We start from the raw sequence: 26,754 nt of genomic DNA, 5'->3' as shown, positions 1-26,754 counted from the left end.
CCTTAACCCCTTGCTGCTTGGTTGCCGCAGAGGACAGCTTTTGGCAGGAAGCATCTAATCACGAGGAGCTTTGTAGAAGGGCTTCTTGCTAGATGCACAGAACTAGGACAGAGAGCGTTGCTCCTACATGGTGTGCACTGATTACACTGTGTGGGGATACCCCCCAACTAGTAGCGCCCAGTTGTCAGTCTTTTTATACATTTTTAGGAGAAATAAAACAGGAAGAGCAGAATGAAACGCTGATTCAGAATTGTTACATTATTTCCTAAAACATAGAAGGAAAAGTGACAGGTCCTCTTTAAAGGCATCTTTTTCCGAACATACAGATTGCTCGTTATTGTGCACCCCTCTCCTCGTCAATAAGATATGCCCCCCACTCTACAGGATGGAGTCTATCATGCATCAGGATCGCAGCAACAATTATTCTTTTTTTTGCACTGCTGCATTCAGAGAGCTCCATGTTGTATACTTTTTGCCAATGCAGATGTCAGACGGATTGCCTTCATGTGGGAGGAGTTGGAATGTTGTGTTGGGAAGTATAGAACTTGCTGATCAGGGCTTTTTTAAATCTTTTTGGAAGAACAAAAAAATCCCAACAGTTCTGTTTTCCTGCTTTACTTTTCATTTACTTTTCACGATGGGGACGTCCGAGTGATGTAATAACGCACTAATGAATCACTGATACTAGTAGACAGGCAGGCAATCTAATAGGAATTACCGGTGTGTCACCACCATCTCAGATTGTGTGGGCACTGCCACATCTCCGGTACACCATCCTGGGTGCCCACTTTGTGCTGATGACATACATGCACACGACTAGTCATTAAGAGGTGACAGTGTGCTTTTAGCATTGCAATGCTCGCTTTCCCACCAGTAGATCATTTGTAAAGGTGGGAGATGCAGGCGGAGAATTGGGGGGGCCCATTGCTGAGACAATCGTATAACAGAAGCCTCTCCTTAGAACTAGTAGGACCTTTGCTGGAGAGGTTTATGGCATTGTAAAATTTAACAACCAAACGGTGGGTGCATGTCTTAATACGAGGCTGGAAGAATAGAGGCTGCTCTTAGCATTACCAATGACTTGGTCTGTACTGCTATCGCAGATATCTTGTAGCTTTTGTTCCTGGTCATGGTGGTAACGAATTGTTCTGCTGTGGCCATCTTTGTTGTGAAAACAGCAGTGCAGTCGGTGAGCAAAAAACAACTAGGATCATTAGGAGGCCTGGTATTGATAATTTCTTGGTACTATTAAAGGGGTTGTCCACGCTTTGGGTGCAGGTCTACAGTCACTTTATGTGATGCAGACTTGGGAATCCTCACATTGTGTACAGTGCACACTGTCAGGATTGTCCGGTGACAATATGCATACTTATGGCCCCATTCCAACTTGTCGTATCCGGCCTCGCTCACTTGTACTGAGCAAGACCGCGCATGGCTAGTCAGTATGTGACCGCATCCATGCATAGCATCCGCTCCCAGTGAGACAGCGGAGAATCCTGGCAGTATGAGGATTCACAAGTCTGCAGTCACAGAGTGACCATAGACCTGAACCCCAAGTCTGGACAACCCCTTTAAGTAACAAGATGCGCTTAGTGGGGATTGACCAAAGATCTTATGTATATGGGAGCATCCTGACTAAATATTGAGGTACTAGGCATGTCACGTCCATAGTGTAGAACTGGCAGTCTCTAAACAGTTAGATCGCATTTCCCTACCTTGAGAATCTGGAAAGAGACATATGCTATAGATATAATTGGTGTGGCCATAGTAGATCTGCAGGCACTCTCCGGTAATAAGCCATCTGCGTATACTGGCATCATTGGCGCAGGAAAGAAATTCCGCTTCACTCAGCGTTGCCAGCCCTCGGACACAGTCCTCATGTCCTGGAAATCAATCACAATGTTATTTTCTATAATAACGCATTAACCCCATAGCCTCTTATTACTAGGGGTCTCATTGCAGAGCATCATGACTACTAAACAAGAGATGACAGCAGAAATGTGGTAAAACTAGCAAGAAATTAAACGTTTGTACAACATTAGTGTGACTTTTTGTTTCTCTTCCATTATAACTAGTGATAGGCGAGTGTGCTTGGGTAAGGCGTGATTCATGCTCGGGCGCTAACCGAGTGACTTAGGCATCCTCGAATACTAGGTTTGAGTCCCTGCGGCTGCATGTCTTGTGGCTGTTAGCCAATCCCTGTGTGTGTTGCAGCTGTCTAACAGCCAGGTAATCCACGCATGTGTTGCAGCTAACAGCCTGGTAATCAATGCATGTGTTGCAGCTAACAGCCGGGAGACATGCAGCTGCAGGGACTCGAACCTAGTATTCCCGAGCATGGATAACGCCTTACCCGAGCACACTCGTTCATCACTATTTAGAACCTTTGAGTATTTCACACACCTACCTAGAAAGGTCCTGTCACAGCGGCCTCCCTTCCACAGCTTGATGGACTTGTCAGCTGATCCAGTCAGCATCAGACCCTGCTCCGGCAAAATCTTCACTGCCCATACAGCAGCAGTGTGACCCTACAAGAAAAAAAGAACCTTCCAAATATTACATTGCAGGACGATAATGTGAGCAAGTATGACGGCTGACATATACTCAGTGAACAATGTTTGTTGTATTGACAGCGTCGTCACCGCAGCTCCCAAATCGCCCGGCTATACGAACCTGCGCAGAACTGCCATTCTGGCCTCTAGGAAAGACTGGCATCATCCCCTGGGGCAACTGCTTGTAAAGGAACAAGCAGATATTGCGAAGAACATTGCAGAATCCACACCGGCAGGGACGAGGAGAGGCTTCCAGGATGGGTATTAAAGGGAACCGGTCATCGGATTCATGGTGCGCGAACCACAGACTACATGAATAGTCTGGCCAGGTAGATGTTACTCTCAAACCCTGCGGCATTTCATAGAAAACACTTTGAAATCCTGGCCGAGGACTATGTGTCTAGGCAGAGGAAGGGCCCAGGCTGCCTGTGACGTCTCCTGGTCTCTTGCTTCCATTGTGAAGGCTTGTTGCTCTCTATTAGGGACACTATGGGTTGGGGTTCATACCCACCAGTCTATGTTGGGAGGATACCTCAATGTTACACCACTGTACAACTAAACAGTGGCATACGTAGCACGCAGGCCACAAGGAAAGCGCACAGTATATGTTCTTTAATGAAAGCCTCTGAAAAGCATAGATCCTCTTATATCATATAAAAAGATCTACCGACCTATTACGGCCCAACAAAGGCCGCTAGGAATAGATGGGGCGATACATGTGTTAGAAATACCCGCAGGGAGCTTTCCCCAGAAGCAGGGGGCACTGTGACTGTAGCGTTTAGGTCATGTCCAGATCATGTTTCTGCTCCTGTTCCCATGCATTACACCAAATAATGAATGGCCCGTCCCAGATCTCACCTGTAAGGTCATCATACACTTGTCATTCAGCCACACTTTTCCAGTTGTATCCCATGAGCCACTTAATAGGGTGCCAAACTTTCCAGAAGATAGGCTGCACACTAGGAAACAAAGCAGCAGATATTACCACAGAATAGTGTCCAATGTAAGGAACAGCATATGTGGAGGGGAAACATATCCTGGGGACCAGAGTAATGACTGGATGACAGGGGCAATCACAAGAACAAAGGAGGTGGGCACTGCCTCTATAATAGCAGCAGCTGACAGGGACATTTATAATGAGACAGTGTTGCCCAATGGCTCTAGTCCAGACCTATACACAGTGTACAGAGAAAGCTGTCGTTCAATGGTGTGGACGGGGTTTTAGAGCGCTCAGCACATCGTTGGAATCAGGGTCTCTGCCCCTACATCATGCTGCTCTCAGATTAGGAGACAAAAACCTGGCGACTGATTCCTTTTAAAGGGAATCAGTCAGCAGGTTTTGCTATGTAATCTGAGAGCAGCATGATGTAAGGGCAGAGAGCCTCCTCCCATTCTGAGAGCCTCCTCCCATTCAGTTTCATCCCATTGCTCCTAGTCTTTCCTTGTGCAAATGAGAATAAAGTTGATCCTTCTACAATGTGACAGCCATTTAGATATTTGTAGACAGCTATTAAGTCTCCTCTCAGTCTAATCTTTTGCAAGCTAAACATTCCCAAATCCTGCAACCTTTCCTCATAAGACAGGGTTTGCAGACCGGTCACCATTCTGGTCGCTCTTTTCTGAACTTGCTCCAGTTTGTTGATGTCTTTTTTAAAATGTGGCGCCCAAAACTGGACACAGTATTCCAGATGAGGTGGTTACTTCCGGTGAGATGACGGTGGAACCAGTTGAAGAGGGACATATTCCTGGTGGAAAGCACGCAGCGTTCCATCATACATGCGACCAGGAAAGCAGTAGTCTTACTGTAGGACCACTCTCCACTCAAGCACGACTGATCCCCTGATGAACCCCTTATTCTGTTTCCTGGGGGGACGGGCTTCTGAATATCTACGATGAGATAAGTGTATTCTCTTATCACGTGGTCCGCTGTATTATGTGGACCAAGCATGGATTCTAACATGGATCCATGACTATGCTGATATTATCACTGTCTGGTGTTCTGTTGATCTAAGTCAGTGATCCACAACTGCAGGCCCACCAACAGGCCAAGTTTTCAGGATCTCCTTAGTATTGCACAGGTGATAATTCCATCACCTGCTCCAGCATTAATAGCATCACCTGTGCAATACTAAGGACATCCTGAAAACATGACCTGTTGGAGGGTCTTGAGGACTGGAGTTGAGAAACACTGGTTTAGGTGGTCACTCAAAGTGCAGTGACTGGGTGATCTCTACACTCATATTAGCACCTAAGCTGGGAACGATCTGATGCTCAACGTTCTGAAACTCTACAAGTATGGTATTGCTCCCACTCACTCCCAATATGTCCACCTGAGTACGGGAGATGTGGTTGCATATCCCTGCAGTACATGACATATGCTTATATAGCCAGACATAATTGTACTATAAGCACTTCAGCGCTTTATTGTTGGGTGATGGTGGAGGTTTCGCTAGGGGGTCATATAGGGATAGCTTACGGTGAACGGGGGCACCATATCGAATCCTTAAGGCGCTGACCTCCATGGCAAGGCAGGGACAGTGAGGGCTAATTTACTCCCTTCACTTCTTTAGACTGTTTTGATTTACGCCAAGCCTTGAGATACTCTTTCCCTGCATTTTTTCTGCCTCTCTATTTTATGGATAAATAATATGTTATTTTAATCATTTAATATTTAATGTTTTTCCGTTTTATCTCTAACTCTAATATATTCCCGTTTGATATACATAATAGGTCTGTCTAAACCCACACCACTGATTGACAGCTGTGTCTGTACATTGTACAGGTCTAGACCCTCGCCACCGGAAAAAATGTCCACATCTGCAACGAAGACTGCAGATCGTCCCTAGCGGGACATCTAGCCCTATACAGGACACTGTCTCAATCACAGTCTTCAAGTACCCCAATGGGTTGAGGATATCCTACTATGAGATCATTTATAGCAGTTCTTGCTAGCTATCATGGAGGACTGAGGTTGTGATGCAGTTCACTAAAACATGGCGGATAAGTAAGGGAACGTTCGCACGAGGCACCAACCCAATAGGATTTCCATTTGGATTTTCTGCATTGAAAAGCTGCCGCGTTTTCAGGCATTATGATTGAGATGTTAAACCATCACTATAGCATTTTTCTTTATTGCACAACTGGAGTGGCGCCTTGAACGCAAGTCCCCTGCCCCGTGTCTGATACTCACATTCTAGTGTTTTCAGTTGGTCTAAGTCAGTGTTTTCACCTCTGCTCCTTCCGGTGTCCAGCGAAAAGTGACCTACCCGCAGCTCCAGTGTTTCATAGAGGTCACTTTACAATACAAGCCTCGTTCTGGCCCTCATAGACATGCTCGTGACATCGCTTATGACTTCCGGCCAATCAGAAGCTGCGCTCACAAGATGGCACAGGGGGGCCAGAGCGGTGCCGAACAGTGAAGACGCCAGAGGGTAAGTATAAGACCAGGGGCTTAGATTTAAAGCACTACTCCAGCGGTGATAAAAAAAACACGCTGGAATGGCGCTTCAACAAAGCTGATGCCCACGATGAGGAGAATATCTACAGCAATTCTGCATATCTGCAGCATTTCTGCAACTTCCTGCCGTGGGTAAAACTCATGTGGAATTCGCATGAGTTTTCCTGCAAAACACAAGCGGTTTGCAAGAGTTTTTAGCTTGCAGAATGCTTGCGCTTTCCTATGCGGCATCAATAGTAAAAGATAGAATGTTAAAAATAATTTAAAAAAATAAAAAATATGGTGATTCTCACCTTCTGACGGCCCCCGATGTCCTTATCGGCGCTCCCGGTACGTTCCGTTCCCAGGCATGCTTTGCGCAAAGGACCTTTGTGAAGTCACGCTCGCGAGACCACGAATTCATCTCAGGTGATTCGCGCAAAGCATCACTGGGAATGGAAGATGCTGACAGCGTGGCTGAATGGCGGGAGGACTTCGGGGGCCGACAGTACTCGTAGGTGAGTATATCACTATTTTTTACTTTAATTCTATTTTTTACAGGGATATGGTAACCCAGGGCATGGAGGACAGTCTCCTCTCCTCCAGACCCTGGGTACCATCCGCACATGAAGCGCTCCCTTTACGCATGGTGGGCATAGCCACATGCGTAAAGTGAACATTTCAATGCAATCCCATGGTGGCGGAATCGCCGCTATTCTGCCAAAATAATGGACATGCTGCAGATTTTACTGCTATGCGATTCCGCAGCGGTAAAATCCACAGCATTGACACAGCAACTGCGGAATCCCATAGGATTGCATGGGGATGCGCTTATTAAGAGTTTCCGCAGCCGCTAAACGGAAACGCTGAAAAAACGCAACGTGGGCACACAGCCTTATTCTCACCTCCAATGCCCGGGCCATTCCAGCGGTGTCAGCACTGACTTTCCCGGGACTCTGGTGACATTGCCTGCAGGGATCGCATGACAAAACAATCTGTGTTGTATTCACGTTTCTCTTCTACAGTCGTAACTGACATCCAGTGGAAGGGAGAGCTGCGGCTGCTCTCTCACTTTCTGGGGATGTCTGAAGGAGAGGAGAGCCAGTGCTGATAGGTCACACAATCACTGCGGTCATACAAGGTCATGCGATCCACTGGAAAGCCAGGGTTGACACAATGGAGGCGAGTATAAGTTTTATTATTTTATAATGGAGAAACATAGGGATTGAGAAGGGGATGTCCGAGTAGTAGACAACCCCTTTAACAATATCATCTTCCCAACAACAGCTGCTTTGGGAAATATTGCTGCCGATTTCTCTGTGGCATTTCTACTGCTGGACGTCCACATTGGAATTGCACCTTGTGAGTGTACCCTAAGGGTCCTTTTTGGCTGGGGTCTCGTGTAGCAATTGGTGGACATGTGGCAAGCACCTAAATACATGCGCTTCTGCGTTCTATATTTTATGCTAATGTAGTCAGAGACTTAGAAGCATCCCGCCTGCACAGGATCCGATCTTCTGAATGTGCACCCTAACTAACTTCACGGTCATTCAGACGTATTAGTGATGAGCGAGCGTGCTCAGATAAGGTGTTATCTGAGCATGCTCAAGTGCTAATTGAGCATCTCAGCGTGTTCGAATACTATACTTGAGTCGCCGTGGCTGCATGTCTCGTGGCTATTCGACAGATGCAACACATCCAGGGATTCCCTCTTTATTAAGCAATCCCTTCATGTGTTGCGACTGTTGAACAGCGCCGAGATGCTCAATTTGCACTGGAGCATGCTCAGGTAATGCCTTATCAAATAATTTCAAAGTCTAGGTGCCAAACCTGGAATCAGACAAATAAAATATACGGTCAGCAGAGCGCTAGGAACACCAGGACAAGGTTGTTTTTCTTTAGCCCACAAAGCCTTTCAATGGTAACATCGTCTTCATCAGGTGGCAGGCTCGAGCTGCGGTGGATCTCCGTCCTACATTCAATCCTGATAGACTGCTCGCCTAGCGCTCCCCAGTGACTGCAACCTTCTTGGCTTTTAAACCTGGAATCAGGGCTGTGGAGTCGGTAAGCCAAACTTCCCACTCCTCAATTTCCATGACACCGACTCCACAACTCCGACTCCCTCATACATGGCTCATGTTTAAGAGATAAATTTACTGTAGTAAAATGGTAACATCAGGCTTTTAATCATTATTATGATACAATAATCAAGCCATTTAGAACCTAAAATATATTTATTGGAATAAAACATTAGAGCAAAAAAACTTTTGCATATTTACAATTATACACTATGCAGTAAGTGGGGAAAAAAAACAGTTTTCAACAAAAACGGACTGAACAACATTTGTGCTGTCTATGAATTTGTTCTGAGAAATAGTATGGCCTCCATCAGATCCTCCTTCATAGATGACCTCAAATCTGACCTAATTAATTTAGGGCTATAGAACAATCTCTCTACACTAACTTGGGTTGGTGGCAAAGCAGTAACCATATGGGCAACATCTCTAACAATTTCAGGATATAAAGGAACTGCCTTGTGCACAGTCAGTTTTGACGAACGATTGAACTCTTCTACTTCTTTGAGAGCAAGTGAAAAAAATGTCAATCTGTTTTCTATGGGAATGGAATCTTTTTCCCTGTGGCAACGCTTTACCTGCTCCATGTCGTCCAAATACTTTTCAAAATCAAACTCCTCATCTGCTGAGGATGAAGAAACGGCAGCAGCAGCACTGGCAGGACCTGAGTCCTCTTGCTCTTGGCCGTCCTGTATCCCACTCATCCTAACTGCTACCTCAATCATAGCTTCTTTTCCTTTAGTAAGCCATTGATCATCCAGCAATATACGATGACTCGGGTCCACATAAACAGCTGCCACAAGAGTTTTATTTTCTAATAGCAGTGTCCATCTCCGTTTCATTAAAGCAGCAATACCATCTGTGATTAAACCTCCTCTTTGGGACAGGCAAAACAACAAGTTCTTCCACTCCTTCATAAAAATGGCAGGAGTTAAATCCTGAGCTTGTAACTTTTTAAGTCACTGTAAATGGGTGATGAAGCAATTCCTTCAATTCAGCCACCTGTATCCATTGACCGCCATGTAGTGTTACCTGAGGGTTGGCCATATCTATAAGGAAGGGATTCAGCTCAAGCAATCGCTCAATCATTAAATAGATGCTGCCCCATCGAGTGGCTTGCTCTACAATTGCCACTTTTCCAGCATGTCTCTTCAAGATGGAATCAACTTTAGGGGTCCTGGCAGCAATAGTCAATTTCCTCACTTTGCTAGCATGTCTTTTTTGCAGACTATCTCTTATTGCCAGCTGCAACGTGTGCACAACACATCGCATGTGATGAATAGGAAAGAGGTGTGAAGCAGCTTCAACAAAATCTAACTGTAAAGAATCATTTTGCTGTTCTTCTGTAGTAATATCTGTTTGTTCCTCCGTTATGGGAACAGGACTGTGGCCTTCCATCTCCAACATACTGAATGTGAAATGTTCTTCTAGCTGCTGTTCCCCTTCATTACTCTCATTTATCAGTTTAATTGTACATATCATGTTTGAAGCATTATCCGTTACAATTGCAAGAGCCTGTTCTTTTGTGAGTTCGTAATCTTGCAAAACTTTTTCCACTAAGGTCTGGAGAAACTGGCGGCTGTGATGAGCTTTAGTATCTTTACTACCAGCGGCTTAGTAACAATTTTTTTGTTGTCACAAACATATCGAACGTTGATAGCAAAATAGTTCACTCTGTGACATGTGCAGGGATCCATTTTAAGAAACACAAAAGTGTCTCTTGAGAGTCTTTTAAGATCTTCCTTTTGGTTAAGGGCTTCTTCAATCACTAGTTTTCTAATATTTTCTCTTTCGAGAGAAACACCAAGTTTGGGGGCCATTTCTCCATTAAGAGCTGTAAAAGCCTGTCATGCAAATAATGATAATGGCACACTGTTCTTCACAACAAACTCAATGAGCTGTCTTTTACACACATCTACTGTCATTGTTACAGAAACTTTGTCACAAAATATCTTGTAACTGATGTTTGAAACGCTCTTTCCTGACGGGAAGTGCTGGGCTCTTTTCAATCACTGCTTTGTAAACTTCTAGGTGGCAGCGTTGTAAATGTATTTTTAGATTGGAAGCTCTTTTAGGAACATTTTTATCACTGCCTGAGTATGCAATGATTTTGGCATCACATCATTTAATTTCATCTGGGTCACCTGTACATTGACACAGTGGTTTTTATCTTGAGTCATTGTGAAATGCTCAAATATAGCTCACTTCAAAAGATGCTTCTTAGACATTTTTGTAATTATGTAAATGTAACCCTAAAAATAATTTTGTCCTGTAAAAAAATAAGACATATTGAAATTCTTGCAAGAATAGAGAATCATGCACTGTATAATTTAGGATATAACTAAAACAATCTTTGCATAAATCAATAGGACAGATGATAAGTATAAAGTTTGTAAAATATTATGTTAGATAGCTTTACTCTGAAGTTTCAATATCAGGTTTGTCTCAGGGTACAGCTCACTAAATGCTTCACATCATATTTCTTCACAGTCTATGAAGTGGGGAGGAGGGAGACAGCATGTTTGTACTAAATCATATTCCAGAACACACACACACACAAATATATATCCTCAGTGATCCTGTAACTGTATTTCCGAATTTGAAATGTTAGAAAACAGTTTTTCCCCTTATATTCTATGTATAGTGTATATAAGTCATCAGAGCAGCTAATTTCTCCAAACAGGAGCTAAGAGGAAAAACAAACTAAACCATCAAGCATACAAGACAACATAAACTGGACTATTGATTTATGCAGTTTATTGAAAAGTTTAGATATGCTTTAAGAAGTACTTACCATAATCTTGCTTTCCTGTTCACTCCAGAAGTTCTGAGATGAATGCAAGCATTCCTTCCTTGTGTGTTATTTTTCCCCTTATCTGTAGAGGAGCTTCACTACTTATCGTGAACATAAACTGCAGCATAGATTCATCTCAACTAAAAGTCTAGACCTCAGATCAGGAAAAGGACAGACATTTATAGGACATTTCCCAATTCTTATGAAAAAATTATTCCCAACAAACTGCAGTGAACTACTGTACCCAATTTATTATATATTTTAGGAGTCGGAGTTGGTCCATTTTATACCGACTCCACCACTCCGACTTCACCAAAATGGGCTCAGACTCTGACTCCATGATTCTGACTCTACAGCCCCGCCTGGAATCCCAGAAAATGAAGAGCAGAACGCACCTGTGTTCTTGTGGCCTTTCAGAACATACAGCGGGTTTGGACTATCCAGGCTGAATACACAGATGTTCTGATCATTTCCACCGGTGGCAATCAGTCCTCGAGGGTAGGTGTCGCTTGGTGGGATAAAGCACACGCAAGAGACAAAGTTGGAGTGTCCCTGCATACGATTCAGCTCAATGAAACCTGTGCGGGGACTGAACATTTACAATATGTGTTAGTAATTCCTCAAATTCTGCTCAGATCAGATTATATATTGAGTGGCCATGTACATAACCACGACAAAAGATGCTGCATCTACAAATAGACATGTGCTTTATAGCTAACTAACCAGTGCTCTAAAGCTAACTAACCAATGCTCTATAGTTAACTATAACCAATGCTCTATAGCTAACTATAACCAATGTTCTATAGTTAACTATAATCAATGCTCTATAGCTAACTAACCAATGCTCTATAGATAACTAACCAGTGCTCTAAAGCTAACTAACCAATGCTCTATAGTTAACTATAACCAATGCTCTATAGCTAACTATAACCAATGCTCTATAGCTAACTATAACCAATGCTCTATAGATAACTAACCAGTGCTCTATAGCTAACTATAACGAGTGTTCTATAGCTAATTAACCAATGCTTTATAGGTAACTAACCAATGCTTTATAGCTAACTAACCAGTGCTCTATAGCTAACTAACCAATGCTTTATAGCTAACTAACCAATGATCTATAGCTAACTATAACCAATGCTCTATAGCTAACTAACCAGTGCTCTATAGCTAACTAAAGCTGGAGTCACACATAGCGACTTACCAGCGATACCGACACCGATATCAAGGTGTCAGGATTGCTGGTAAGTCGCTATGTGATCGCTGGTGAGCTGTCACACAGACAGCTTCACCAGCGATCAGCACAGCGATGCCGAGCGCCCGGCATCGCTTGCCATCCCTGTAAAAAATAGAATTAAAATAAATAATATAGTTATTCTCACCTTCCGACGTCCCGCGCAGCCATCCTGCCTCTCTCCACGCTCCGGTCCCAGTGATCCTTTGCGAGAATGACCGCGAGAGTCACGGTCTCACGGGAGCGCAAAGTCTCGCGGTCATTCGTGCAAAGGATCACTGAGACCGGAGCGTGGAGAGAGGCAGGATGGCTGAACGGGACGTCGGCAGGTGAGAATAACAATATTTTTTATTTTAATTCTATTTTTTACAACTGATCGCTGGTCTACCGCCTGTCACACGCAGCGATGCGTGCTGGCCAGCGGGAGCCCAGCGACCAAAAAAATGTCCAGAGGTTTCTTACAGCGATACCGGCAGGGGGGCCGCTCGCTGATCGCTGTCACACACAGCGATCTCGCTGGTGAAATCGCTGTTACATCACAAAAGTTGTGACTCAGCAGCGATCTCGCTAGCGAGATTGCTATGTGTGACTCCAGCTTAACCAATGCTCTATAGATAACTAGCCAGTGCTCTATAGCTAACTATAACCAGTGCTCTATAGCTAATTAACCAATGTTTTATAGCTAACTAACCAATGCTCTATAGCTAACTAACCAGTGCTTTATAGCTAACTAACCAGTGCTCTATTGCTAACTAACCAATGCTCTATAGTTAACTAACCAATGCTTTATAGCTAACTGACCAATGCTTTATAGCTAACTGACCAATGGTCTATAGCTAACTAACCAGTGCTCTATAGCTAACTAACCAATGCTTTATAGCAGCGATGCCAAAGCTTTCAGAGACTGAATGCCCAAAATGCAATCCAAAACCCACTTTTTTTCGCAAAGTGCCCTGAATACTGAGGTTTTAGATTAGAAAGACAAATCGTAAATTAGCGCACTATAGAGTCGATATCAAAGAGCTTGTAAGCGCTGCACTCCAAGCCTAAGATACAAGCCCCCAATAGTAGTGAAGGTCTGTTCTTGAGAATGGAGATGATTTTTAATCAAAAGTAAAATGACAAAGCTGCTTGATTTTACAACCTCTTTGCAACTGTAACCCTTTATCATGATAACAAACCCTTTGAGGCAGGGATATCAAACTCAAATACACAGAGGACCAAAGGTAAAAGCTTACAGAAAGTTGCAGGCCAACCTTGATATTTGCTATAAAATGGCTACAATTGAGGAAGTTTTTCCTTATCAAATAAAATGTTTAACTTTTGAAATTACAGTGGAATAATATAATCTGTTATGTAACGGCAGTAAAAATCAATGACTGGATATAAATACACTACCGTTCAAAAGATTGGGGTCACTCAATTTTGTGTTTTCAACGAAAACTCATACTTTTATTAATCAAATGAGTTACCAAATTAATTTAACATCTAGTCCAGACATTGACAAGGTTCGAAAAAAAAGATTTGTATTTGAAATAATAATTTTCTCCTTCAAACTTTACTTTCGTCAAAGAATGCTCCCTTTGCAGCCAATTCCAGCCTTGCAGACCTTTGGCACTCTAGCAGTTAATTTGCTGAGGTAAGCCCCTCCCACAAGATGGTTTGGCTTGATGGGCACTTTTTGCATACCATATGGTCAAGCTTTCTCCCACAACAGCTCAATGGGGTTGAGATCTGGTGACTGTGCTGGCCACTCCATTACAGATAGAATACCAGCTGCCTGCTTCTTCCATAAATAGTCCTTGCATAATTTGGATGTGTGCTTTGGGTCATTGTCCTGTTGTAGGATGAAATTGGCTCCAATCAAGAGCTGGCCACAGGGTATGGCATGGCGTTGCAAAATGGAGTGATAGCCTTCCTTATTCAAAATCCCTTTTACCTTGTACAAATCTCCAACTTTACCAGCACCAAAGCAACCCCAGACCAGCACATTACCTCCACCATGCTTGACAGTTGGCATCAGGCACTCTTCCAGCATCTTTTCAGTTGTTCTGCGTCTCACACATGTTCTTCTATGTGATCCAAACACCACAAACTTGGATTCGTCTGTCCATAACACTATTTTCCAATCTTCCTCTGTCCAATGTCTGTGTTCTTTTGCCCATATTAATCTTTTCCTTTTATTAGCCAGTCTCATACATGGCTTTTTCTTTGCCACTCTGCCCTGAAGGCCAGCATCCTGGGGTCGCTTCTTCACTGTAGACGTTTACACTGGCGTTTTGCGTGTACTATTTAATGTAGCTGCCAGTTGGGGACTTGTGAGGCATCGATTTCTCAAACTACAGACTCTAATGTACTTGTCTTGTTGCTCAGTTGTGCAGCGGGGCCTCCCACTTCTCTTTCTACTCTGGTTAGAGCCTGTTTGTGCTCTCCTCCGAAGGAAGTAGTGCACACCGTTGTAGGAAATCTTCAGTTTCTTGGCAATTTCTAGCATGGAATAGCCTTCATTTCTAAGAACAAGAATAGACTGTCGAGTTTCACACGAAAGTTCTTTTTTTCTGGCCATTTTGAGAGTTTAATGGAACCAACAAATGTAATGCTCCAGATTCTCAACTAGCTCAAAGGAAAGTCAGGATCATAGCTTCTCTAATCAGCCAAACCGTTTTCAGCTGTGCTAACATTCTTGCACAAGGGTTTTCAAGGGTATTCTAACCATCCATTAGCATTCTTACACAGTTAGCAAACACAAAGCACCATAAGAACACTGGAGTGATGGTTGTTGGAAATGGGCCTCTATACACCTATGAAGATATTGCATAACAAACCAGACGTTTGCAGCTAGAATAATCATTTATCACATCAACAATGTATAGAGTGTATTTCTGAATCATTTAATGTTAGCTTCATTGGAAAAAACTGTGCTTTTCTTTCAAAAATAAGAAAATTTTTAAGTGACCCTAAACATTTGAACGGTAGTGTATGTAATAACAAAGGATAAAAAAATCTTGAATAAAACAAAGTATGATGCAAACAAAAGTGCTCCCAAACACAGTATGATACCCCCACAGTGAACTGCTCCACACGTGCACAGTATGATGACATTACTGTAACCCCCCTCCCTCAGTCAGTTCCCCCAACAAAGAATGGTGACCCCCATCACAGGATTCTCCAATTGTAAACCCCACACAGCCCTCCATACAGTATAACGGGCACATAACGTCCTCCATACAGTACAATGGTTCCACATAGAGCGCCATAAAGTATAATGGCTCCACATAGTCCTGCATAAAGTGTAATGGGCCCCACATTGTAATCCATGCAGTATAATGGTTTCGACACGGAAAACTTATTCACTTGAATATAAGCCGAGTAAGCATTGTCCCCTAATCCCCATTCTGGTGTGCATGGCTTCTCATCCCCATCCTTCCCTCCATGGCTCCTCATCCCCATCCTTGTCTGCATGGCTCCTCATTCCCATCCTTGTCTGCATGGCTCCTCATTCCCATCCTTGTCTGCATGGCTCCTCATTCCCATCCTTGTCTGCATGGCTCCTCATTCCCATCCTTGTCTGCATGGCTCCTCATTCCCATCCTTGTCTGCATGGCTCCTCATTCCCATCCTTGTCTGCATGGCTCCTCATTCCCATCCTTGTCTGCATGGCTCCTCATCCCCATCCTTGTCTGCATGGTTCCTCATCCCCATCCTTGTCTGCATGGTTCCTCATCCCCATCCTTGTCTGCATGGTTCCTCATCCGCATCCTTGTCTGCATGGTTCCTCATCCCCATCCTTGTCTGCATGGTTCCTCATCCCCATCCTTGTCTGCATGGTTCCTCATCCCCATCCTTGTCTGCATGGTTCCTCATCCCCATCCTTGTCTGCATGGTTCCTCATCCCCATCCTTGTCTGCATGGTTCCTCATCCCCATCCTTGTCTGCATGGTTCCTCATCCCCATCCTTATGTACATGGCTCCTTATTCCCATCCTTGTCTGCATGGCTCCTTATCCCCATTCTTGTCTGCATGGCTCCTTATCCCCATCCTTGTCTGCATGGCTCCTTATCCCCATCCTTGCATGCATGGCTCCTTATCCCCATCCTTGCATGCATGGCTCCTCATCATTATCTGCATGGCTCCTTATTCCCATCCTTGTCTGCAAGCCTCCTTATTCCCATCCTTGCATGCATGGTTCCTCATCCTTATCTCCATGACTCCTTATTCCCATCCTTGTCTGCATGGCTCCTTATTCCCATCCTTGCATGTATGGCTCCTCATCCTTATCCTTGTCTGCATGGCTTCATATTCCCATTCTTTTCTGCATGGCTTCTTATCCCCATCCTTGTCAGCATGGCTCCTTATTCCCATCCTTGTATGCACGGCTCCTTATTCCCATCCTTGTCTGCATGGCTCCTCATTCCTATCCATGTATGTATGGCCCCCATGATAAAAGCATTAAAAAAAAACAACAAAAAAAAAAAATCCTACTTACCTTCCCTGCGTGCCCTCACAACATCTTGTTCCAATGCCAGCAGCATCTGCTGCCAAGTGATCATATGTCCCCGCTCATTAAGGGAACGAATATTCACCTCATTCCACACCTATGGGAGTACAGAGAGGTGAATATTCATTACCTTAATGAGCGGGTACCCGTGTTAGCCCGGCAGCTGCTAGAAGCCGACGGCTACGGCTGAAATTGTGCGCGCTATAACAGAAATGAATACTCACTGCCAGTGCAATGAATATTCATTTCTCTTTAGCAGCGGGCACAGGAATTAGCTGTAGCCGCCGTCTCCTGCCTCCTGTGATCCCACTGCTCCCTCTCAGTTTTCTAATCCTGAGGAGATGGCGCACATGCCCACCGGGAGGGCTCTGTGTGCCCCCTCTGGCACACGTGCCATAGATTTGCCACCACTGCTCTATAGCTAACTATGAGGTGGCATAGTCACCCCTTTATACTGTGACCTGGCACCATATGAGGTGGCATGATCACTGTGGGATATATACTATACAGACAGGAGAACTGGGACAACTACAGGAGCTTCCATACTCCCATTCTAAAGCCAAAGACATTAGTATGGAGTTGACCTACAGCTGGTTGGTTTGTAGCTGCACAGCTTGCCGTCTTCTGGGAAAGCTTTCTCCATATTGTTGAAGCGTCTGTGGGAAGTTTCTAATCTGCTTTCTTGGACATGCCAATGGTGTTTGCTGGGGATAAGGTCAGGACTCTGTGCGGCCAAATTCTTCCACCCCACTCTCAGCCAACCACGCCTTTATGCACCTTGCATTGTGCATTGGGGTACAAAAAAGGGGAACACCGAAGTGTCTTCCCCAAACTGCTCCCAAAAATTGTCTAAAACGTCTTAGAATAATAGAGTACTAAAGCACCACTCCAGTGTATGTTTTATTTTCCCGCTGGAGTGGTGCCGCTAATATAAGTTTCCTGACTTATCTGCCGTCGTCTTCTTCTGCCATCAGAGCGGCTACGGACGGTCTCTAGTAGTTTGCGACCTGCCGGGTCTCTCCAGTGAGGTGACAATTCAACGTACAGGTGCTTCTAACAAAATTAGAAAATCATCAAAAGGTTAATTTATTTCAGTTCTTCAATACAAAAACTGAAACTCCTATATTGTATAGAGTCATTACAAAACCAGTGATCTATTTCACGTGTTTATTTCTGTTAAACTTGATGATTATGGCTTACAGCCAACAAAAGTCATTATCTCAGTAAATTAGAATAATTAACAACAAAAAAAAAAAAACACCTGCAAAGGCTTCCTAAGCGTTTAAGAAGGCCCCTTATTCTGTTTCAGTAGGTTCCACATTCATGGGGAAAACTCCTGAATTGACAGATGTCCAGAAGGCAGTCAGAATCATAGAATGTGAGGGTTGGAAGGGACCTCCTTATCCATCTGGTCCAACCCCCTGCTCAAAGCAGGATTTGCTAAATCTTCCCAGACAGATGTCTGTCCAGCCTCTGTTTGAAGACTTCCATTGAAGGAGAACTCACCACCTCTCGTGGCAGCCTGTTCCACTCATTGATCGCCCTGTCAAAAGTTTTTTCTACTCACTAATCTGTGTCTCCTCCCATTCAGTTTCATCCCATTGCCTCTAGTCTTTCCTTGTGCAAATGAGAATAAAGTTGATCCTTCTACAATGTGACAGCCCTTGAGATATTTGTAGACAGCTATTAAGTCTCCTCTCAGTCTTCTCTTTTGCAAGCTAAACATTTGCAAATCCTGTAACTGTACCTCATGGGACATGGTTTGCAGACCGGTCACTCTTCTCTGATCTTGCTCCAGTTTGTTGATGTCTTTTTTAAAATGTGGTGCCCAAAACTGGACACGGTATTCCTGATGAGGTCATTGACACACTCCACAAGGAGGGTAAGCCACAAAAGATAATGGCTAAAGAAGCTGGCTGTTCACAGAGTGCTGTATCCAAGCATATTAATGGAAAGTTGAGTGGAAGGAAAAAGTGTGGTAGAAAAAGGTGCACAAGCAACCGGGATAACCACAGCCTTGAAATGACTGTTAAGAAAAGGCCATTCAAAAATTTGGGGGAGATTCACAAGGAGGGGACTGCTGCTGGAGTCATTGCTTCAAGAGCCACCACACACAGACGTGTTCAGGACATGGACTGCAAGTGTCGCATTCCTTGTGTCAAGCCACTCGTGACCAATAGACAACACCAGAAGCATCTTACCTGGGCCAAGGAGAAAAAGAACTGGACTATTGCTCAGTGCTCCAAAGTATTGCTTTCAGTTTAAAGTAAATTTTGCATTTCATTTGGAAATCAAGGTCCCAGAGTCGGGAGGAAGAGTGGAGAGGAACACAATCCAAGCTGCTTGAGGTCTAGTGTGAAGTTTCCACAATCAGTGATTTGTTTGGGGAGCCATGTCATCTGCTGGTGCAGGTCCACTGTGTTTTATCAAGACCAAAAAGTAAGCGCAGCCGTCTACAAGGAAATTTTAGAGCACTTCATGCTTCGCTCTGCCGACAGGACTTGGCACCTGTCCACACTGCCAAAAGTACCAATACCTAGTTTAAAAACAACAGTATCACTGTGCTTGATTGGCAGCAAACTCACCTGACCTTAACCCCATAGAGAATCTATGGGGTATTGTCAATAGGAAGATGAGAAACACCAGACCCAACAATGCAAACGAGCCGAAGGCTGCTATCAAAGCAACCTGGGCTTCCATAACCCCTCAGCAGTGCCACAGGCTGATCGCCTCCATGTCATACCGCATTGCTGCAGTAACTGATGATAAAGGAGCCCCGACCAAGTATTGAGTGCATTTACTGAACATACATTTCAGTAGGTCAACATTTCAGATTTTAAAATCATTTTTTCAAGCTGGTGTTATAAAGTATTCTAATTTACTGAGATAATGACTTTTGGGTTTTCATTGGCTGTAAGCCATAATCATCAACATTACCAGAAATAAACAGGTGAAATGGATCACTCTGTGTGTAATGACTCTATATAATATGAGTTTCACTTTTTGCATTGAAGAACTGAAATAAATTAACGTTTTGACGATATTCTAATTTTGTGAGAAGCACTTGTAAGTTTATGAAGGCCAGAACGACGTTCACAGACTTACGCTGAGAGCGTGTGTCCGTTACCCTCCAACTTCCGGTCAGTCAGAAGTTCTGATCACAAGATGGCGGATAACAACCGGAGCGATGTCGGGAAGAGCTGAAGACAGCAGCTGGGGAGTATAATATTAGGGTCTGGGAACATACATTACTGGCAACACTCCAGCACGGAAACGAAAGAACACTTTAACCCCTTCATGACCAAGCCTATTTTGACCTCAATGACCAGGCCATTATTTGCAATTCTGACCAGTGTCCCTTTATGAGGTAATAACTCGGGAACGCTTCAACGCATTCTAGCGATTCTGAGACTGTTTTTTCGTGACATATTGGGCTTTATGTTAGTGGTAAATTTAGGTCGATAATTTAGGTCGATAATTTTTGCGTATATTTGTGAAAAAAATCACAAATTTGGCGAAAAATTTTGAAAATTTAGCAATTTTCAAATTTTGGATTTTTATTCTGTTAAACCAGAGAGTTATGTGACTCAAAATAGTTAATAAGTAACATTTCCTACATGTCGACTTTACATCAGTACAATTGTGGAAACAAAATTTTTTTTGTTAGGAAGTTATAAGGGTTAAAAGTTGACCAGCGATTTCTCATTTTTACAGCAAAATTTACAAAACCTTTCTTTTAGGGACCACCTCACATTGTCTATATGACAGAAAATACCCAAAAGTGACACCATTCTAAAAACTGCACCCCTCAAGCTACTCAAATCTACATTCAAGAAGATTATTTCTTCACAGGAACTAAAGCAACGTGGAAGGAAAAAATGGACATTTTAATTTTTCCAACACAAATTTTCTTTCAGCATCAGTTTTTTCATTTTCACATGGGCAACAGGATAAAATGGATCCTAAAATTTGTTGGACAATTTCCGCTGAGTACACTGATACCTCATATGTGGTCATAAACCACTGTTTGGGCGCACGGCAGGGCTCAGAAGGGAAGGAGCGTCATTTGACTTTTTGAATGGAAAATATGCTGGAATATTTAGCGGTTGCCATGTCGCGTTTGGAGAGTCCCTGTGCGCCTAAACATTGGAGCTCCCCCACAAGTGACCCCATTTTGGAAACTAGACTCTCCAAGGAACTTATTTAGATGCATAGTGAGCACTTTGAACCGCCAGGTGCTTCACAAATTGATCCGTAAAAAAAAAAAAAGTACTTTTTTTCACAAAAGATTTCCTTTTAGCCTCAGTTTTTTCATTTTCACATGGGCAACAGGATAAAATGGGGGGGGGGGGTTATTTACTTATTTTATTTTGATCACTGTGAAAGTTTATCAAAGTGATCAAAATGAATGAAAGGAATCTGCAGCCGCAGATTCCGGCGGGCGCATAGCGCATGCGCCCGCCATTTTCCAAGATGGCGGCGCCCGTGAACACTCTGAAGGTATCGGGGGGTGGGAGGGGAAATGATCGGAAGGCGGGGGGGAGCGGAGGGAAGGCGAGGGGAGCAGATGATGACAGAGGCGGCCGATCGCCGTTAACCGGTGGGGGGGGTCGGATCGGTGTCTCCAGCCACCCCCCCACCCCCTGTGGTGAAGTACAATGCCCCTTGTATCTGCGGGTCGGGTGACCTTTCATTGACCCCGGTCACCCGACCCGCAGGGGGGGGGGCTTTAAAGTCATGACACAGCATATGCGTCATTGGTCGGATTGGCACTGACTTTCATGACGCATACGCTGTGTCACTGGTCGGGAAGGGGTTAAGATTTCCCTTCAACCATACAAAACATCCCAAGCAGCTGCATACAAGCCGTACATCACTGAGAACCATATAAAACTTCCCTAGCAGCTGCATGCAAGCCTTACATCACCGAGAACCATATAAAACTTCCCAAACAGCTGCATACAAGCCTTATATTACTAAAACATTTTTTTTGAGCACTCCGAAGACAGGCTTGCACGCAGCTGCTTGGGATATTTTGTATGGTTCTCGGTGATGTAAGGCTAGTATGCAGATGCTTGGGATGTTGTGTATGGTTCTTGGTGATGTAAGGCTTGTATGCAGCTGCTTAGGGCAAATTATATGGTTTTTGGTGATGTATGGCTTTCATGCAATTGTTTAGGATGTTTTGTATGGTTCTCGGTGATGTAAGGCTAGTATGCAGATGCTTGGGATGTTGTGTATGGTTCTTGGTGATATAAGGCTTGTATGCAGCTGCTTAGGGCAAATTATATGGTTTTTGGTGATGTAAGGCTTTCATGCAATTGTTTAGGATGTTTTGTATGGTTCTCGGTGATGTAAGGCTAGTATGCAGATGCTTAGGATGTTGTGTATGGTTCTTGGTGATATAAGGCTTGTATGCAGCTGCTTAGGGCAAATTATATGGCTTTTGGTGATGTAAGGTTTCATGCTATTCGACAGCCGCAACAGATGCAGTGATTGCCTAACAGGCGCTTCGGTGTCTTAGTGAGCCCCAGAGGGCGGGTAGCACCGTGCCAGAGGGCGGGCAGCACCGTGCCAGAGGGCGGGTAGCACCGTGCCAGAGGGCGGGGAGCACCGTGCCAGAGGGCGGGGAGCACCGTGCCAGAGGGCGGGCAGCACCGTGCCAGAGGGCGGGCAGCACCGTGCCAGAGGGCGGGCAGCACCGTGCCAGAGGGCGGGTAGCACCGTGCCAGAGGGCGGGCAGCACCGTGCCAGAGGGCGGGCAGCACCGTGCCAGAGGGCGGGCAGCACCGTGCCAGAGGGCGGGTAGCACCGTGCCAGAGGGCGGGCAGCACCGTGCCAGAGGGCGGGCAGCACCGTGCCAGAGGGCGGGTAGCACCGTGCCAGAGGGCGGGCAGCACCGTGCCAGAGGGCGGGCAACACCGTGCCAGAGGGCGGGTAACACCGTGCCAGAGGGCGGGTAACACCGTGCCAGAGGGCGGGTAGCACCGTGCCAGAGGGCGGGCAGCACCGTGCCAGAGGGCGGGCAGCACCGTGCCAGAGGGCGGGTAGCACCGTGCCAGAGTGCGGGCAGCACCGTGCCAGAGGGCGGGCAGCACCGTGCCAGAGTGCGGGCAGCACCGTGCCAGAGGGCGGGCAGCACCGTGCCAGAGGGCGGGCAGCACCGTGCCAGAGGGCGGGCAGCACCGTGCCAGAGGGCGGGCAACACCGTGCCAGAGGGCGGGCAGCACCGTGCCAGAGGGCGGGTAACACCGTGCCAGAGTGCGGGTAGCACCGTGCCAGAGGGCGGGTAGCACCGTGCCAGAGGGCGGGTAGCACCGTGCCCGCTCACCACTCATGCTGGTGCTAATACCAGAGAGGGTTTGGTCTCCACAGTCGCTGCCGCCTCTCGTGCCTGTTGCCTTCTGCGGCAGTGACCGCTCTGCAATGTTCCCTGGTCTGGCACATCATGGCCGAGTTGCTGCGGTTCCTTCCAACCCTCATTATTCTCACCCATAAATGACTGTGGAACATTTAGGAGGGAAGAAACGTGGCCGATTCCAGGGGTGACCGGGATCAGCATGTTCTACACCGGAGGGCAGTGCCTGAAGACAGGGATTGTGGTACAGAGCACGGGCATCTCCCCAGTCCCATAATGGAGGGAGTGGTGGGCTTCTCCGCAGCCACACACCACCCTGTGTGACCCCTTCCCGCCCTGTCATTACCAGAGCCAGTGTTATCCGTGTGCATGGGATCACCATGGTTACGGGGGCACTGACACACTGGACACCTGATCTGCCTCCCCCGGGGGTCTCTCACCTGTCCGGCACCCACAGGCGTGCGCTCCTGTCACGTGATACGGAGACGAAGCCCTCACCTGGCGATAGGGGGCAGGAGACCACCCCGCGGACATCCAGCTCATGCCCGCGGACCGAGCAGCGCAGCCGGTAACAGCCGGCCTCCGCCATGACACAGTACGGAAGTGATGCGGCCGGCGGAGCGCAATGCCGGGGCACCAGAGGAAGTGACGGCAGAGACACGACGGCCTCCTGTGGGGGCAGGCTGCCCGGCACCGAAGCCTCAGCCCTGGTCACACCGTGCGGATTGTTGGCTACGTTTTCTACAGGCGTCATAACAAAAAGATGGACAAGTCCAATAATCCATTTCCTTGCGGTGCCCTGATGTGCCATCTATAGCCAGCTCCAGAAATGGGACACCGGGCATCACAGTGGGTTAGGGCAAGGGTTAAATGACTGCCCACCATTACAGATAGGGAGGGCGCTCATCAACTTCCGCTCCAACGGGTTCTGGGCATCAAGGTGGGCAAATAGCCACTTTGCTCAGATTAGAAGGGGTTAAATGACTAGGCCACTGCCATAACCCCGTCCACACCCAGCTAGCGATGCCCTGTGTGAGCAGCCGTTCCTGGCAGCAGGGTGGCATGCCACCATTGTTCACTGCGCTTCATAGCTTGTGGATTTCTAGGGTTAGTAGCTGGCTAGATGGAGGGCGGTAATGTCTGATGGGGGCAGGCTCTGCAGCGCTGAGAATCTCCCCCCATGTGCTCACCCCCCTCTCCACTCTCTCTCCCCCCATGTGCTCACCCACCTATCCACAGTCTCTTTCCCCCCCTCTCCACTCTCTCCCCATGTGCTCACCCACCTATCCACAGTCTCTTTCCCCCCCTCTCCACATGTGCTCACCCACCTATCCACAGTCTCTTCCCCCCCTCTCCACTCTCTCTCCCCATGTGCTCACCCACCTATCCACAGTCTCTTTCCCCCCCTCTCCACATGTGCTCACCCACCTATCCACAGTCTCTTTCCCCCCCTCTCCACTCTCTCTCTCCCCATGTGCTCACCCACCTATCCACAGTCTCTTTCCCCCCCTCGCCACTCTCTCCCCATGTGCTCACCCACCTATCCACAGTCTCTTTCCCCCCTCTCCACTCTCTCCCCATGTGCTCACCCACCTATCCACAGTCTCTTTCCCCCCTCTCCACTCTCTCCCCATGTGCTCACCCACCTATCCACAGTCTCTTTCCCCCCCTCTCCACTCTCTCTCTCTCCCCAGGTGCTCACCCCCCTCTCCACAGTCTCTTTCCCCCCCTCTCCACTCTCTCTCTCCCCAGGTGCTCACCCCCCTCTCCACAGTCTCTTTCCCCCCTCTCCACTCTCTCTCCCCCCATGTGCTCACCCACCTATCCACAGTCTCTTTCCCCCCTCTCCACTCTCTCTCTCCCCATGTGCTCACCCACCTATCCACAGTCTCTTTCCCCCCTCTCCACATGTGCTCACCCACCTATCCACAGTCTCTTTCCCCCCTCTCCACTCTCTCCCCATGTGCTCACCCACCTATCCACAGTCTCTTTCCCCCCCTCTCCACTCTCTCTCCCCAGGTGCTCACCCCCCTCTCCACAGTCTCTTTCCCCCCTCTCCACTCTCTCTCCCCCCATGTGCTCACCCACCTATCCACAGTCTCTTTCCCCCCTCTCCACTCTCTCTCTCTCCCCATGTGCTCACCCCCCTCTCCACAGTCTCCTTCCCCCCTCTCCACTCTCTCTCCCCCCATGTGCTCACCCACCTATCCAGTCTCTTTCCCCCCTCTCCACTCTCTCTCCCCATGTGCTCACCCACCTATCCACAGTCTCTTTCCCCCCTCTCCACTCTCTCTCTCCCCATGTGCTCACCCACCTATCCACAGTCTCTTTCCCCCCTCTCCACTCTCTCTCTCCCCATGTGCTCACCCACCTATCCACAGTCTCTTTCCCCCCTCTCCACTCTCTCTCTCCCCATGTGCTCACCCACCTATCCACAGTCTCTTTCCCCCCTCTCCACTCTCTCTCTCCCCATGTGCTCACCCACCTATCCACAGTCTCTTTCCCCCCTCTCCACTCTCTCTCTCCCCAGGTGCTCACCCACCTATCCACAGTCTCTTTCCCCCCTCTCCACTCTCTCTCTCCCCATGTGCTCACCCACCTATCCACAGTCTCTTTCCCCCCTCTCCACTCTCTCTCTCCCCATGTGCTCACCCACCTATCCACAGTCTCTTTCCCCCCTCTCCACTCTCTCTCTCTCCCCATGTGCTCACCCACCTATCCACAGTCTCTTTCCCCCCTCTCCACTCTCTCTCTCTCCCCCCATGTGCTCACCCACCTATCCACAGTCTCTTTCCCCCCTCTCCACTCTCTCCCCATGTGCTCACCCACCTATCCACAGTCTCTTTCCCCCCTCTCCACTCTCTCTCTCTCCCCATGTGCTCACCCACCTATCCACAGTCTCTTTCCCCCCTCTCCACTCTCTCTCTCTCCCCATGTGCTCACCCACCTATCCAGTCTCTTTCCCCCCTCTCCACTCTCTCTCTCTCCCCATGTGCTCACCCACCTATCCACAGTCTCTTTCCCCCTCTCCACTCTCTCTCCCCATGTGCTCACCCACCTATCCACAGTCTCTTTCCCCCTCTCCACTCTCTCTCCCCATGTGCTCACCCACCTATCCACAGTCTCTTTCCCCCCTCTCCACTCTCTCTCTCCCCATGTGCTCACCCACCTATCCACAGTCTCTTTCCCCCCTCTCCACTCTCTCTCTCCCCATGTGCTCACCCACCTATCCACAGTCTCTTTCCCCCCTCTCCACTCTCTCTCTCCCCATGTGCTCACCCACCTATCCACAGTCTCTTTCCCCCCTCTCCACTCTCTCTCTCCCCATGTGCTCACCCACCTATCCACAGTCTCTTTCCCCCCTCTCCACTCTCTCTCTCCCCATGTGTTCACCCACCTATCCACAGTCTCTTTCCCCCCTCTCCACTCTCTCTCTCCCCATGTGCTCACCCACCTATCCACAGTCTCTTTCCCCCCTCTCCACTCTCTCTCTCCCCATGTGCTCACCCCCCTCTCCACTCTCTCTCCCCAGGTGCTCACCCCCCTCTCCACAGTCTCTTTCCCCCCTCTCCACTCTCTCTCCCCCCATGTGCTCACCCACCTATCCACAGTCTCTTTCCCCCCCTCTCCACTCTCTCTCTCCCCCCCTCTCCACTCTCTCTCTCCCCATGTGCTCACCCACCTATCCAGTCTCTTTCCCCCCTCTCCACTCTCTCTCTCCCCATGTGCTCACCCACCTATCCACAGTCTCTTTCCCCCCTCTCCACTCTCTCCCCATGTGCTCACCCACCTATCCACAGTCTCTTT

The 26,754-nt window shown here is 47.0% G+C and overlaps 1 protein-coding gene across 2 annotated transcripts in view; it reads right to left on the bottom strand.

Moving 5' to 3' along the window:
• PLAA (phospholipase A2 activating protein) overlaps positions 1–24,026 on the bottom strand; it is an 83,300-nt gene extending 59,274 nt beyond the window's left edge. The window contains exons 1-5 of one of the 2 annotated variants that reach the window (XM_073543679.1): positions 23,388–24,026; positions 11,253–11,446; positions 3,411–3,511; positions 2,408–2,528; positions 1,716–1,883 (exon numbers count right to left, since the gene is read on the bottom strand). In XM_073543679.1, coding sequence (XP_073399780.1) covers positions 1,716–1,883; positions 2,408–2,528; positions 3,411–3,511; positions 11,253–11,446; positions 23,388–23,758 — 955 coding nt within the window. In that variant the 5' untranslated portion in view covers positions 23,759–24,026. The remainder of the gene's footprint in view (positions 1–1,715; positions 1,884–2,407; positions 2,529–3,410; positions 3,512–11,252; positions 11,447–23,387) is intronic. The other variant, XM_073543680.1, reaches the window with a different exon arrangement.
• Between the last annotated feature and the right edge of the window lie 2,728 nt (positions 24,027–26,754).

The sequence above is a fragment of the Dendrobates tinctorius genome, unplaced genomic scaffold (assembly GCF_039654945.1).
Source record: "Dendrobates tinctorius isolate UK_male_01 unplaced genomic scaffold, ASM3965494v1 ptg000134l, whole genome shotgun sequence".
NCBI classification, from domain to species: domain Eukaryota; kingdom Metazoa; phylum Chordata; class Amphibia; order Anura; family Dendrobatidae; genus Dendrobates; species Dendrobates tinctorius.
This window is presented reverse-complemented; position numbering and strand designations above follow the sequence as displayed.